Below are 15,400 nucleotides of genomic sequence, written 5' to 3'. Positions count from 1 at the left end.
TGGCAACCTGGGTTTCTCAATAACAATTTATATTTACAACATTAACAAGTAGAATTGCCTTTTATAATACTTAAATCATTAAGTAAGAACATAGAATATTAACAAGGACCCCCACTGGTTTACAGAATAAAGTTACTTTCTTTGTGGTTTGTAGATTTTGAAGTTTTCTAATGAGATTTATTTGCAAATCCCCTCATGTAATGTATAACAGTTGTTTGTCAGACATCAAAGAAACTGAATTTGAACTTGAACTATTGTATATAATATTAGATTTATTTGTAGTTAATCATACATACACTTAAGATAGATATTGGTTTCTAACGTTGCATTGTATAACAGTCAGTTTCATTTCTGTGACAGACTGCACCACTAGTTAAAAATATGGGGGTCAAAATTACTTACTGCTTTATCGTTTTTCTTTTGTAAACAGAAGTCGTATAAAGTGAACGGGCTGTAAAAAAAGAGAACATCTGAACAGAGTCGATCAAATGTATTTCTGACGCCTAGCGTTAAGGTCATAATGGTAGCGTCCATCTACCCCCCAACATAGAAAAGTCCACGCGAGTAACGGAGAAACTTCACGAATGTAAATATTAAGCGAACGAGGAGGATACGTCCTCGAGCATTCTTTCTATTGTCATCGTTTGACTAATGCGAACATGCCACGCAAAAAGCCTTTTAGTAACAAACAGAAAAAGAAGCAGCTCCAGGTGAAACGCGAGAAAAAGAGAGGTGGGTAACGTAACTAGCTTAGCTGAGTTATTAGCCCGCTAGGAGCTGAATGCGCTCGCAGACGTGCTACATTAGCCACGTGACTCATAGTTTTATGATTTATATTTTAGTGTGCAGTAATGTGATCAGCTTCTCACATACTAGAGCATTCGTTAAGCTACTACGCTGCTGTAACTACTTTGTTTGCGAAGTTTCTGTGGGTGTGTGTAACCAAACTTGACAGGCACAAAGCAGTGCGTTGCTGATATTTTAATATGTGCGATGCAAATAAGAAGGAACGCTGAATTTCAACCCTAGCAACAGTATAAATGCATCATAGTGAGCGTGATATGGAGGTGAACAGTGAACTGATGGTGAAAGGAGGTGATTATGATACGCGTTTTGTGCAGCTCGTGTTTTGCTGTAGTTGGCGCTTGTGTCACGCGGTATGTAAGTGCGCAGTCTCAGCGTGAAGTGACGTTACGTAACACAAAAACAAAGCGATCGACACACACTAAAGCAGACTGAATTAACTGCTGTTCGCTTGCAGTTTTATAAGTATTTGAGTCCGGTACACAGCAAAACCAGCCAAATTAAGTGCAGATGAACTAATGAACGCATTAAAGGCATAATTATGCCGTCAGTGTAAAGCACACTGCACTATTCTCATAGGAACTGTAATGACAATAAGATTTTATTTATGGAGGGATATGACTGTTTCTGAAGGTCATAAAAAGTCTTAATTTGTGCTTTCACGGAAGGGTCTTAAAGGGGACATCAGATGCCAATTTTCCACAAGTTGTTATGATTCTTTAGGGTCTTCATACTGAAACATACTTTTGATTAAAATTCCTCAGTCGTCGTGTAAAACAACATTTTTGTCTGGTCAAAAACAGCTCCGTTCACAGCGACTCATTTCAGTGCATGTCTCTTTAAATGATAATGAGCTACTGCTCACCCCACCCCTCTCTTCTGTGGGGCGTTGACATTGCCTTGGACTGATCTGTTTTTGGCTCAGAGGTGGTCTTACTCAAATAGCTCGCTATTGGCTGCAAATTGAAACGCGACGGTGGATGACACAGTTTTAGACCGTGCAAAACAAACTGGTTGCGTGTATTTTCTTTTCAGCTTTCCTGAGCTGGCAGATACACCACAAACCTAACTAAATGCAAAAAAAAAGAAAAAAAAAGTAAAATTTTCATCCGATGTCCCTTTAAATCAGAGTAAGACGTCTTAAAGGGGTGGTTGATTGCGATTTTACTTTTTTAACGTTAGTTAGTGTGTAATGTTGCTGTTTGAGCATAAACAGTATCTGCAAAGATGCGGCGCTGAAAGTCTTTTAAAATTCTTGCAGTTTAATGCATACAAAAAGCGGCTCGTAGGGACTACAACGAGTGACTTCCCGGGTTTGTGACATCACAAACCTCGCCCCCGGGAACATGCAACAAAGGGGGCGAGGCCATGTTGTGCTGCTTTAGAGAAGAGGAAGAAAAATAGGGGTGCACCTAAAAATCTAATCATATATGAATCGCAGTTCAGTTTTCTAAAGATTCTAATGGATTCAGAAGTTTCATAATTAATGTTCTAAAGCAGTGGTTCTTAAGCCTGTTTCTCGCGTCGCCCTGCTCTACACACGCTCTGCTTCTCTCTCTCTCTCTCTCGCTCATTCAGATCATCAGTACAGCTCCAAAAAATGAAGTGTTCCAATTATACACTTATTTTCACATAGCTATGAGAAGCGTTAAACATGGATGCGTGTGCATTTGCTGTACTGTGTTAAAGCTTTAATCAGGATAAAACTGTATATTAAAAGCTAACATAAGCAGTAGCATTTAAAAATAACAACGCATGTAAAAGTATGAGGCCACAACAAACAAAAAACATACCATTAAGAGTATGTACAGTATGTATGTGTATATATACAGGTCCTTCTCAAAAAATTAGCATATTGTGAAAAGTTCATTATTTCCATAATGTAATGATAAAAATTAAACTTTCATTATTTTTAGATTCATTGCACACCAACTGAAATATTTCAGGTCTTTTATTGTTTTAATACTGATGATTTTGGCATACAGCTCATGAAAAACCCAAATTCCTATCTCAAAAAAAATTAGCATATTTTATCCGACCAAAAAAGAAAAGTGTTTTTTTAATACAAAAAAAAGTCAACCTTCAAATAATTATCTTTCAGTTATGATACTCAATACTTGGTCGGACTCCTTTTGCAGAAATGACTGCTTCAATGCGGCGTGGCATGGAGGCAATCAGCCTGTGGCACTGCTGAGGTGTTTATGGAGGCCCAGGAGGCTTCGATAGCGGCCTTAAGCTCATCCAGAGTGTTGGGTCTTGCGTCTCTCAACTTTCTCTTCACAATATCCCACAGATTCTCTATGGGGTTCAGGTCAGGAGAGTTGGCAGGCCAATTGAGCACAGTAATACCATGGTCAGTAAACCATTTACCAGTGGTTTTTTGGCACTGTGAGCTGGTGCCAGGTCGTGCTGAAAAACGAAATCTTCATCTCCATAAAGCTTTTCAGCAGATGGAAGCATGAAGTGCTCCAAAATCTCCTGATAGCTAGCTGCATTGACCCTGCCCTTGATAAAACACAGTGGACCAACACCAGCAGCTGACATGGCACCCCAGACCATCACTGACTGTGGGTACTTGACACTGGACTTCAGGCATTTTTGCATTTCCTTCTCCCCAGTCTTCCTCCAGACTCTGGCACCTTGATTTCCGAATGACATGCAAAATTTGCTTTCATCCATTCTTGCAAAAAGTACTTTGGACCACTGAGCAACAGTCCAGTGCTGCTTCTCTGTAGCCCAGGTCAGGCGCTTCTGCCGCTGTTTCTGGTTCAAAAGCACACGCCTGTGCACGGGGGCTCTGGATGTTTCTACTCCAGACTCAGTCCACTGCTTCCGCAGGTCCCCCAAGGTCTGGAATCGGTCCTTCTCCACAATCTTCCTCAGGGTCCGGTCACCTCTTCTCGTTGTGCAGCGTTTTTTGCCACATCACGTTTTCCTTCCCACAGATTCCCACTGAGGTGCCTTGATACATCACCCTGCTAACATCCTATAAATCCACAAATTTATTTCAGAGCCCTACACTCTATCTTGAGGGTGTCAATGATGGTCTTCTGGACAGCAGTCAGGTCGCAGTCTTACCCTGATTGCGGTTTTGAGTAATGAACCAGGCTGGGAGTTTTTAAAAGCCTCAGGAATCTTTTGCAGGTGTTTAGAGTTAATTAGTTTGATTCAGATGATTAGGTTAATAGCTCATTTAGAGAACCTTTTCATGATATTTAATTTTTGAGATAGGCTTTTGGGTTTCATGAGCTGCATGCCAAAATCATCATTTTAAAACAATAAAAGACCTGAAATATTTCAGTTGGTGTGCAATGAATCTAAAATATATGAAAGTTTAAATTTTTATCATTACATTATGGAAAATAATGAACTTTTTCACAATATGCTAATTTTTTGAGAAGGACCTGTATATGTGTGTGTGTGTATATATATATATATATATATATATATATATGTATATGTTAGTATTTTTGATTTGTTTTACAATAGAAATATCGAAACATCCTTAAATCAAGATGCATTTAATTGAGCTACAAATTGAATGTGTCTTCTTTTTTTTTTTAAATGAATAAAATTGAATGAGTTTATGCTCAAAACAAGAAAAAACATCTTTAAGTGGGTTTGGGTTATGAAAAACTGTTTTCCCATTGAATTAAGTAGATTTTTCTTAGCCCGTTTGTATCTTGTATCTTCATTTAAGAATGTTTAGATGTAGATGTAAAATCTCAGTGTAGACTTATTGTGTTCCATTCAATTTATTCCTTGCATTTTCTTTACTTGGTCTTAAATAGTCTTAAATTTACCTTCATAAAACCTGCAGAAATCCTGGATTGGAAGTACACAAATGTTTTTCACAGAAAAATAGTGTATAATTAAAAAAAAACAAAAAAACTCAGGAATCATTACTTTGCTTTGGAACCACATTCAAGACAGAAAACACTCTTTAAAGTGTCTGAATGTGTGTGTGTGTGCAGGAGAAAACGGTTCAAGTCACAGTAGCCGAAATGCCAGTGTGGAGAGAGGACCTGGCAGAGACAGACAGTCGGATACATCAGACAGCGAGACGACAGACATCAGGAGGATCAACCATCAGCCTGGCACCGGAGACGGCAGATATGACCCCAACAAGTGAGTCGGGGCTGGTGAAACAGTCAGTCCAGGCTTGTCTTAATAATTCAGCATGAGATATTTTGGCAGGGGCATGTATCATCCTGTGTGTTAATCTTATAATGGCTTGTTTTTCAGATTCCGTCTGCACTTTGAGAAGGAGAGCAAGGAGGAAGTGGAGAGGAGGAAAAAAATTGCGAGGGAGAAAATCCTGAAGCAGGTGGCAGAAAAATAAATATAAACCAAAACTAACCAGAACAAAAAAGAATATAAACTAATTTATTAAACAGTGTAACTAAAAGTGTTGACATACTGCTATGATAACTAAAAGTAACTAAAAGTGTTGACATACTGCTATGATAATAAACTTTACATTTGGGGGAATTGTCTTCACAAAACTAGCCAAAGTATCACTTTCACAATTACACCATCAGATGCTGCAGCGTCTGTGTCAAAAAAAGAGTGCATAGTATGACTCTGCTGTCAAATAGATGAATCAATGACTTGTCAAAAATGCTGGGTCGGTTAACATCCATTTAATGGGAACAGGAGCTGGGTTTGCTCTATTTAAATTCTGTACCCTTTTGCCTAAACAAATGAAAAATCAAACACTAAATGCATACAAACTACAATTAAAAATTTTAGGGTTGATACATTTTTTATGTTTATTAAATAAGTCTTATGTGCTCACCAAGGTTGCATTTATTTGATTAAAAATAAAGAAAAACTGTAATATTGTGAAATATGTTTACAATTTAAAAAAAAAAAATTCTACTTGAATATATTTAAAAATGTAATTTATTCCTGTGAAGGCAAAAGCTGAATTTTCAGCAGCCATTACTCCAGTCTTCAGTGCCACATGATTCTTCAGGATTCATTCTAATATGCTGATTTGGTGCTTAAGAAACAATTCCTATTATTTATAAGAATGTGGAAAACATTTTTCAGGATTTTTTTATGAATATAAAAATAATTACTTAACATCATTTATTTGAATAAGAAAACTTAAGTAACATTATAAATGTCTGTATTATCACTTTAGATCTATTTTTTAAAAATGTGTGACGTGTAGTCAAGTATGATGTCTCATACTCTGAAATTGTGCTCTGCATTTCACCCATCCAACTGTGCACACACACCATGTACACACAGCCAGAGCAGTGGGCAGCCACTTTGCTCATTCACTCCCCCCACCTATATTTCCTCCCGTTACTGAGACTCAAACCCACAAGCTTTGGGTTACAAGTCCGATTCTAACCATTAGGTCACAACTACCCATCTATTTTATGCATCTTTCCTGAATAAAAGAAAAAAATATTAATTATGAATAATTAATCAAAAAATAAATAATTAATAATCATACTGACCCCAAACTTTTGAACGGTAATGTATATAATATATGTATTATAATGATATGGAATGACCCATTTTGTCATTGAACTACCAGGCACCAGCAAAAATAACTATATTTAGATTTTCACTGTGATATTGATTTTGGTCCATGTTGTTATGTCTTGCTTCATTTCACTTTCATTTTGTCTAATTACAGGACTGAATTTCCCACGGCGGCCCTCATGGCATTACAACATGCAAGAGGAGAAGTCCTTTCTGGAGTATCTGCAGGCTCTTCACTCCAAGAACCCACCTGGTACCCTCAGCCACTTTGAGCACAATCTCGAGGTGAGGCATGTTCTGTTACAAAACACACGACTGAACAACCCTCTACATTGCAAATAAATCACCCACATATGCGACTAAATCTTAAATTCTCAGATTTTACTCGGCAGTATGTTAGTTGGAGGCTAAGTACAGGTGCTGGTCATATAATTAGAATACTATCAAAAAGTTGATTTATTTCACTAATTCCATTCAAAAAGTGAAACTTGTATATTATAATCATTTATTACACACAGACTGATATATTTCAAAATAATTTTGAGGATTATAACTGACAACTAAGGAAAATCCCAAATTCAGTATCAGAAAATTAGAATATAACTTAAGACCAATACAAAGAAAGGATTTTTAGAAATCTTGGCCAACTAAAAAGTATAAAAATGAAAAGTATGAGCATGTAGAGCACTCAATACTTAGTTGGGGCTCCTTTTGCCTGAATTACTGCAGCAATGACCCATATGGAGTCGATCAGTTTGTGGCACTGCTCAGGTGTTTGAGAGCCCAGGTTGCTCTGATAATGGCCTTCAGCTCTTCTGCATTCTTGGGTCTGGCATAATCTTCCTCTTCACAATACCCCATAGATTTTCTATTTTAAGGTCAGGCGAGTTTGCTGGCCAATTAAGAACAGGGATACCATGGTCCTTAAACCAGGTACTGGAAGCTTTGGTGTGTGCAGATGCCAAGTCCTGTTGGAAAATGAAATCTGCATCTCCATAAAGTTGGTCAGCAGCAGGAAGCATGAAGTGCCTCTCCTCTCTTCCTCCAGACTCTACACAGTGGACCAACACCAGCAGATGACATGGCATCGCAAACCATCACTGACTGTGGAAACTTCACACTGGACCTCAAGAAATGTGGATTGTGTGCCTCTCCTCTCTTCCTCCAGACTCTGGGACCCTGATATCCAAAGGAAATGCAAAATTTACTTTCATCAGAGAACATAACTTTGGACCACTCAGCAGCAGTCCAGTCCTTTTTGAAGCGAGACGCTTCTGACGCTGTCTGTCGTTCTAGAGTGGCTTAACACAGGAGAAACTCATGTCTTGCATACGTCTGTGTGTAGTGGTTCTTGAAGCACTGACTCCAGCTGCAGTCCACTCTTCGAATCTCCCCCACATTTTTGAATGGGTTTTATTTCACAATCCTCTCCAGGGTGCGGTTATCCCTATTGCTTGTACACTTTTTTTCTACCACATCTTTTCCTTCCCTTCGACTTTCTATTAATGTGCTTGGACACAGAGCTCTGTGAACAGCCAGCCTCTTTTGCAATGACCTTTTGTGTCTCGCCCTCCTTGTGCAAGGTGTCAGTGGTCGTCTTTTGGACAACTGTCAAGTCAGCAGTCTTCCCCATGATTGTGTAGCCTACAGAACTAGACTGAGAAACCATTTAAAGGCTTTGCAGGTGTTTTGAGTTAATTAACTGATTAAAGTGTGGCACCATGTGTCTTCAAAATTGAACCTTTTCACAATATTCTAATTTTCTGAGATACTGAATTTGGGATTTTCCTTAGTTGTCAGGTATTAACATCAAAATTAAAAAAAATAAACATTTGAAATATATCAGTCTGTGTGTAATGAATAAATATAATATACAAGTTTCATTTTTTGAATGGAATAAGTAAAATAAATCGTCTTTTTGATGATATTCTAATTATATGACCAGCACCTGTATAAGTTTAGCAAAGATATATTTTCACTCGCGAAGACTCTCTGACTGAGCATTTTAGAGTTTCACTCTCCGTCAGGCGATCTGTGCTTTTTTCAGTTCATCTGAATGGATGTGCAGCGCACCTGCATTTAACGTACAGTAAACTCTAATGTGAAGATGCACGACTCGCCGTCACTTTCTCTCACACACGCTGAGCGAGAGAGAGAGTTGATGTGCTACATGTAAAAGATATTCTTTGTTCTATTTTCATGACAAAATAACAGTGTTTATGTGGATTTTTTTCAGCTTTTAAGAACAGCCGGGTTTCTGGTAGTGGGCGGAACTAATGCGCAAACAGCAATCTCATTGGCTGGCGCTCATCTATTAACTTTCCTGTTTTGATTTCAGCAAATCAGTTCGAGCAAATGCACACAACCTGATTAATATTCATAAATCCAGCAGCTCATTAATCCTTAGTGCGTTTCATATTGTTCTTATTAGCAGAATTCGTATCATAATTATCTCAAATTTAATTCTTACAATTTTTTCTAATTTTATTTTTACAGAAACACTGTAAGCACCACCACCAGTCCTAAGTCCAGTTAAAATGACTAATATGCATTCATACATGATTGCATGGTATCAAGTTTTAATTCTAAATACTAAAGTTCTATCATTAAATAATACTTGATTATCATATTAGAATGCTTGACTGACTGATGTTAAGAGTGTGCTTTCAGATATTTAAAAAAAAACATGCCATTTTACAAACATTTTTATATATATATATATATATATATATAATCTCAGTCTGGCGAGTAAACTAAGAAATTTGTTAGCCAATGGCGATTCAATTGCCAAGGTGTCCGTAGAGGGTTGCTGAAGTACTTAAAAAAAAAAAAAAAAAAAAAAAATGTTTTATCAGCAACCAGAATTTGATTGCTGCTGAGTTAATAGCTGTAATGAAATAGCTTTTTTATATTGCACTTGAGCATCTGTTTGGCCAGACAGTGCTGGAGGCAAACACTATTAAGTGTTCAAATGCACTGGTTTATGTGCCGTTGCCTTTCTCTAGCTATGTGACACATAAAACTGTTGCATTTGCTTATTGCAAAAGGAGCAACACTTTTTCAACAGTTAAAATGTATTCTACTAATTAATAGGCATATTTAGTTTATTAAAAGAGGCTTTATGATTCCTGTTTGTTTTAAATAGACTGCAGACAACAGAAGCGCTACAATATTGGGCAGAATATTTTAAGACAAACAAGCTTTGTTTCTATGAACACTGGATCACAGCGACTTCATTGTTTTTAACCGTCTCCAATTATCAGATAATTTTGGATTAATGTAGCAATAAGAGACCATAAAATAGCTCACCTCTCAAGTCATTATTTTACCTAAAGTGGGCCAAAGGACTAGGAAACAAGTTGGCTTATCCGAAAGAATGTGAATAACAGATTAAGGGTTCACTATAGACAGTCTGACTAGTGTTCTTTCAAATAACCACTATTTAAAAATGTATCTTTTTTTTCCCTACTCGTTCTCTCTCAGACATGGAGGCAGCTGTGGAGAGTAATGGAGATGTCTGATGTCATTCTTCTCATAGTGGATATCAGATACCCAGTAAGTGTGCGACTTTAACGCCTGTTGAAACTTTTAGCAGTTTTCAAAAGATCATCAAAATTGCATAGCCATTACACTAAATATAGGGAGTGTCAAATTATGCAAACTGACATAATAAACTCCCCACTAGGTGGGGCCAGAGATTGTATTACATTTAATCTCAGAAAACAGCACTTTTTATATTGTTATACATTTTTAGCAAAAGAAGGACAGTGTGAAAGACACAGTGTAAAGTACTCATAGTTGAGTCATCATTGCTGTTCAAGCAAACATTATCACTCTGTCTGTAGGTGCTGCAGTTTCCTCCTGCTCTGTATCACTACATCACCGGTGAGTTAAAGAAGTACATCATCCTGGTGCTCAATAAGGTGGACTTGTGCCCCTCCCCTCTGGTGTTGGCATGGAAACACTATATGACTAAACAGTTCCCACACCTGCACTGTGTCTGCTTCACCTCGCACCCAGGACAACCCTACACCACACGTGAGAGTCTTTCCAGTATCAGAGCTTTAGCTATTATATGATCAAAGAAATAGATTAGAATAAAAATACTTCCTTCATCTGTACTAACTGCAGTTCTGCAGAAGAAGAGGATCAGGAAGAAAGTAGGATGGAATGGTGGAGGCCCGATCCACATCATGAGAGCGTGTCAGGAGATCACAGCAGGAAGAGGTTAGACCGCTTCCTCCCAGACAACAAAAAATATCAGTACTGGAACTCATGGGAGCATTAAATGATGATGATGATGGTGGTTGTTGTTTATAGTGGATTTGAGTAGCTGGGAGAAGAAGATCAAGAGGGATGCTGTTGCCATGAGAACAGAAGGGGATCAGGCTGATGATGGAGCAGAATCTGTGTTGATGGAGCATAATAGTGACATTGGCATGGAAATGAACAGCCCCACGCAAGAACTTTATAAAGATGGAGTACTAACATTGGGCTGCATAGGTAAAAGTCTGTCATCATAAAATCAGAACTGACACTATTTTTTTTTATGGAATATTGCAGCATTTATTACATAAATTATTTATCTGTTCACATCATTATTTTTATAAATGAATGTGCCCTCGTAATTTTTCATCAAAAATATTAACATCACCTCAGTATCAGTTTAATATATATGGTCTCCTATTGCTATGTTAATATATCTTTTAAATGAAGTATCTTCTCCTTGATGCATAAATTTAAATTCATTCATTAGTTTCAAATTCATATGGAGACTTTTTGCATTTCTCCAGGTTTTCCTAATGTAGGCAAATCTTCAGTGCTAAACAGTCTGGTTGGCAGGAAGGTCGTGAGTGTGTCCCGAACCCCGGGTCACACAAAATATTTCCAAACATACTACCTCACTCCCACTGTTAAACTGTGTGATTGTCCTGGGCTTGTCTTCCCTTCCCAAGTGGACAAGCAGCTACAGGTAAAAACTGCATGATACTGTATCATTTATGAAAGTTAAGTCATCCAATCTGGGTTTTGTTTATGTGTGTGCGTGTGTTATTAATCTTCTCGAACAGATCCTGGCTGGTATATATCCAGTGTCCCAGCTGCAGGAGCCTTACAGTTCAGTAGGATATTTGTGTGAACGGACCAACTTCCTGCCTGTATTAAAGCTGACACATCCTGACCACAGCCCAGAAACCCCACACGACTCCAGCACACAGGACTGGACCGCATGGGACGTGTGTGAAGGTGCCTGTCCTGTTTTGAAATGGCATCATTCAATTCATATTTAACATTCGACTGGGGGAAGAAACTTGGAGAGATGAAAAGTTGTTGTTTTTATTGGTTTGTCTACAGTCACGTTAGTTTATCATGTATTTTTTACATTTTATAGCCTGGGCCGAGAAGAGAGGGTATAAAACTGCTAAGGCGGCCCGTAACGATGTCTACCGAGCAGCCAACAGTCTCCTGCGTTTAGCCATTGATGGACGCATATGTCTTTGTCTGCAACCACCTGGATACACTGAGAGTAAAGGTCAGAGGTCAAAACATTATGGCTCATATCATCCGCCACTCATGACCAGATTTGATGTATAAAATTTCGGTTTCTTCAGAATATTGTAGCACTAACATATATTTTTGATTTTCCTCATTTTTAATGTCATTTTTATCAGGGCAAACTTATTTTTGTAAGATGCCCCCAATTGTTGAATGTTGAGTCTGTATCTGCCATGTAATAACTTCTGAAGATTATATGGCAATAAATTGAAATACAACAACCATCTCTTCAGATGAATGGGAATCACACCCGGACCTGGCCGAGATCAGCGCTCTACAAGGAAGGACGGATGAAGAGCGTGAGAGGGAAGACGACGAGGGCGAATCCAGCTCGGAGCTGGAGGAGGATGATAGAGATGCCGATGATGATGAAGATGCTGATGGGGATGATGAAGATGATACTGTGAAGGCTGACAGGAAGGGCCTCACTCTCAACATGTTCAGTGTGCTGGGAGAGAACGAGTGTGCGTGAGGGATGAGATCCATGTTCATGCATTCCAGTTTTTTTTATTTATTACTGATCTCTATACAACCATCTAATTTCAATCTGCAAAATGTCAATCAAAGGACTGTATAATGTTTTGAATTTAAACGCTACACATTTGTTTTGCATTTGACACTCATTGTGCACTTATACGGCCCAATGTACAGACATCAAATCTCACAATCTACTTATTTTTGCTGGTTTTGTGTTTTTTCAGCCTCTCTGTGCCTCTGTATCTACCCTGCTTTTCAGAAAATTATCAGAATGCTTTGAAACCTTTTGTACCTCCTGCATGCAGCCTTTTCCATTTTTGAGAGGGCAGAAGGAATGTCTGTACAGCCAGTGATTGTACAATCAGTGTTACTAAACAAACATTGAATACAATCGCTGATTTATTGTCAATTTCAAAGCAGAAATGCCAAACATCAGGTGAGGTCAGAGGTCACTGCTTTGACCTCAAACTGTAAGTTGCCCATGTGAATGTATTTTACCTTCAATGTCAGTACCACAAACCTCTGCATGCAGTGCAGAACCAGCCATGTTTGAGGAGAAGAGATAGAGGCCAGGAACAGGCTGCTGTCTTCAGAAGATTATTCTTATAAAAAGAAGTTATGGACACTCAAAGCACTTTCTAAAGCAAGAGGCAGCAACCAGCAGTCTTTTATTTTTGAATACTTTAATTTCTGAGCAGATATACATTTATTATGTGGGTAATGAAGTGAGGGTGTTGTTGAGAGTTGCGGTGGGAGTGAATTTATCCCACAAAATGTTATAGACTATGCAAAGTTTTCAGAGATATCAGAAAAACCTGATACAAGTGTTCCAGTAATTAAAGTGAGATTGTGTAACACACATTGTAGCTGCACACTAACACAAGCCACTCAAAGGTTTTGAAGTCGTGTTGTTTTGGACTAAAAATGCATTTGTTAGAGAGTGGGTTGGTTTTGAAGAACTCGAGTTTGTGCACTTTTGCAGTAGGACTCAGGTAATGGTGATGATGTGCAGAGATACCGATAGAAGGGTGCTGGTTTCCTGCTTTTCAGTCTCCAGTCCTGCATGCCCTTGCTTAGGGATTTCATGTGGGTGTGTCTTTGTTTGTGTGATGGTGTGTGGATCATTCTTTATTGAAATGTAATTATGCTGAAAGAAACAGCCCTCTGCAATAAAGACATTCCTCTGACTCTTTGCAATCAGTATTTTTGCATGAGGACAAAACAACTCTTTACAAACAGAATGTCAATCTAAATGACAATATAATGTAACTGAAAGTATAATGTAGAAAAACATAAAATGAAAGTAGCATCTGGACTGGAAATTTATACTTTAAAATTAATCAGAATGGCAAATTAACATCTTATAAAGCAATCACAAAAAAAGTCTATAACTTTCACTGGAAAAGAGCACTAAAAAATACATACAAAACAAGAAATAACAAAACAAATAACCAAACAAAAAACCAACTTTCATTTCATGCCAACTTTAACCCGATAAAGCCTACTGTATCATATTTGATATGCACATTTCTAAGGCCTCTAAATTATTGACATGATTGATCAAAACTGCTGAAAAACCTGTTGTACACAATCTAGCAAGCAAAAGGCCTTTTAGTGTAATTCTAATAACGGGGGTCATGATGTACACGGCTTTTTGCTGAAATCCTCACTTGGGTTTACTTGATTATCCATGCATTTTTTTTTCTAGAAAAATCAGGTTAAAATGTATCAAATATGATACATCAGGCTTTTAAGGACTAACTTGACAAACTACAGAGCTTTGATTATATAACGTTTACTGTAAATATAATTTTACTAAGGCATGTTATTGAGAGTGACGGTCTATTTACCATGTTTACATAGAAATACAGTTAAAAAGCTGCGGAGTAGAACGCAAAAACGTGTTCTGTGTGAACCAGCCTTAAAACTGTTGGAAAAACAACTGGTTACCTCAGTTTTCTGAGAGACTTGTTATTTCTAAAAAAGCTGTTCTCGGCCTTAAAGAAGCCAAATCCAGTTAGTGTTTTCCCATAATCTCAAGATACATAATGCCTATGCTCCCAGTTAGTGTTTTCCCATAATCTCAATTACTGTTATTGTAAAATGTGGAAAATAGTAATCATAAAGAAGGAGTAGGTGTGTCCACAGACTGGTACTAATTATAAGCTTTACAGTAACACTGTTCAGGAAATAAAACCTTTGACAATCACTGATCACGAGGTCACATCAGCTAAGACATTAATATTCATCATCTCCCAGCTGTAAACACTGCAGCATTATGAAGACAATAAAGCATTCCTATCTAATTTGATTATTCCACCACAATCAAAAACAAGTCGTTTAAAATCCTCTGTGGATTACATTATTATCTGTTTCTAATTAAACTGGGAAAACTATTAAAACAGGCTTGTGGTTTCGGGTGTGACTTGGATATGTTACAGTGCCTCACAAGCATAATTTGCTCATAATAACCAACACAAATAATCTTCCCCTCTGTAAAACTGTAAAACACAACTCACTAATTTCCGGTAGATTGTGTAAAACTATTTGCCTTTGTAACCAAAGTCAGCTTCACGCTACTCTCATATTTCACTCAACCGTGACCTCATAAATTATCCAAATTAAATTCTGTGGTCTATAACAGGAGTCATTGGTCACGCTCGTGCTGTCCACATGTGTTGCATTTGTGTAGAGCAGCCAGCCTGCAACACCCTTTAAACAACTAGTCTAGAAAAAGTGAATGAATTAGTCCTAATAAACCAGTCTGCCTTTAAACAGTATAATCAAGGGCCTGGTATTGACTGAGAAAAAGTCTGAGTTTTTATCAGTGTGAATAATGGTAAACACAATAGGTCAGGCAGGGGTTAACCAGAAACCAGACACATACTGTATCTCTAACCTGATTGGTGTTGATTTGCCTGTTGAGACATCTGGCGATTTTGCAAACTCTGTTAGCCATACCATTTGTCACATGAAGGGATTTCCCAGTTTAGGATGTCTGGCTGATTAAATAACCTCTACAGTAAAATTAAAAATGAAGCTTGTATCTTAATGATAAATGGAA

At 37.8% G+C, this 15,400-nt stretch overlaps 1 protein-coding gene across 1 annotated transcript; it reads left to right on the top strand.

The window, feature by feature from the left end:
* Window positions 1-533: 533 nt before the first annotated feature.
* On the top strand, window positions 534-13,523 carry LOC109074572 (guanine nucleotide-binding protein-like 1). The gene is given in 12 exon segments (XM_042772353.1): window positions 534-732; window positions 4,779-4,932; window positions 5,050-5,184; window positions 6,459-6,591; window positions 9,790-9,861; window positions 10,152-10,344; window positions 10,438-10,533; window positions 10,627-10,809; window positions 11,100-11,278; window positions 11,376-11,550; window positions 11,696-11,836; window positions 12,093-13,523. Coding segments are annotated over 12 exon segments (1,773 nt in total). The 5' UTR covers window positions 534-659; the 3' UTR covers window positions 12,332-13,523.
* The last annotated feature ends 1,877 nt before the right edge of the window (window positions 13,524-15,400 follow it).

This window comes from Cyprinus carpio, chromosome A16 (assembly GCF_018340385.1).
Source record: "Cyprinus carpio isolate SPL01 chromosome A16, ASM1834038v1, whole genome shotgun sequence".
Taxonomy (NCBI): Eukaryota; Metazoa; Chordata; class Actinopteri; order Cypriniformes; family Cyprinidae; genus Cyprinus; species Cyprinus carpio.
The sequence above is the reverse complement of the archived record's forward strand: the minus strand, read 5'-3'. Positions and strand labels throughout refer to the sequence as shown.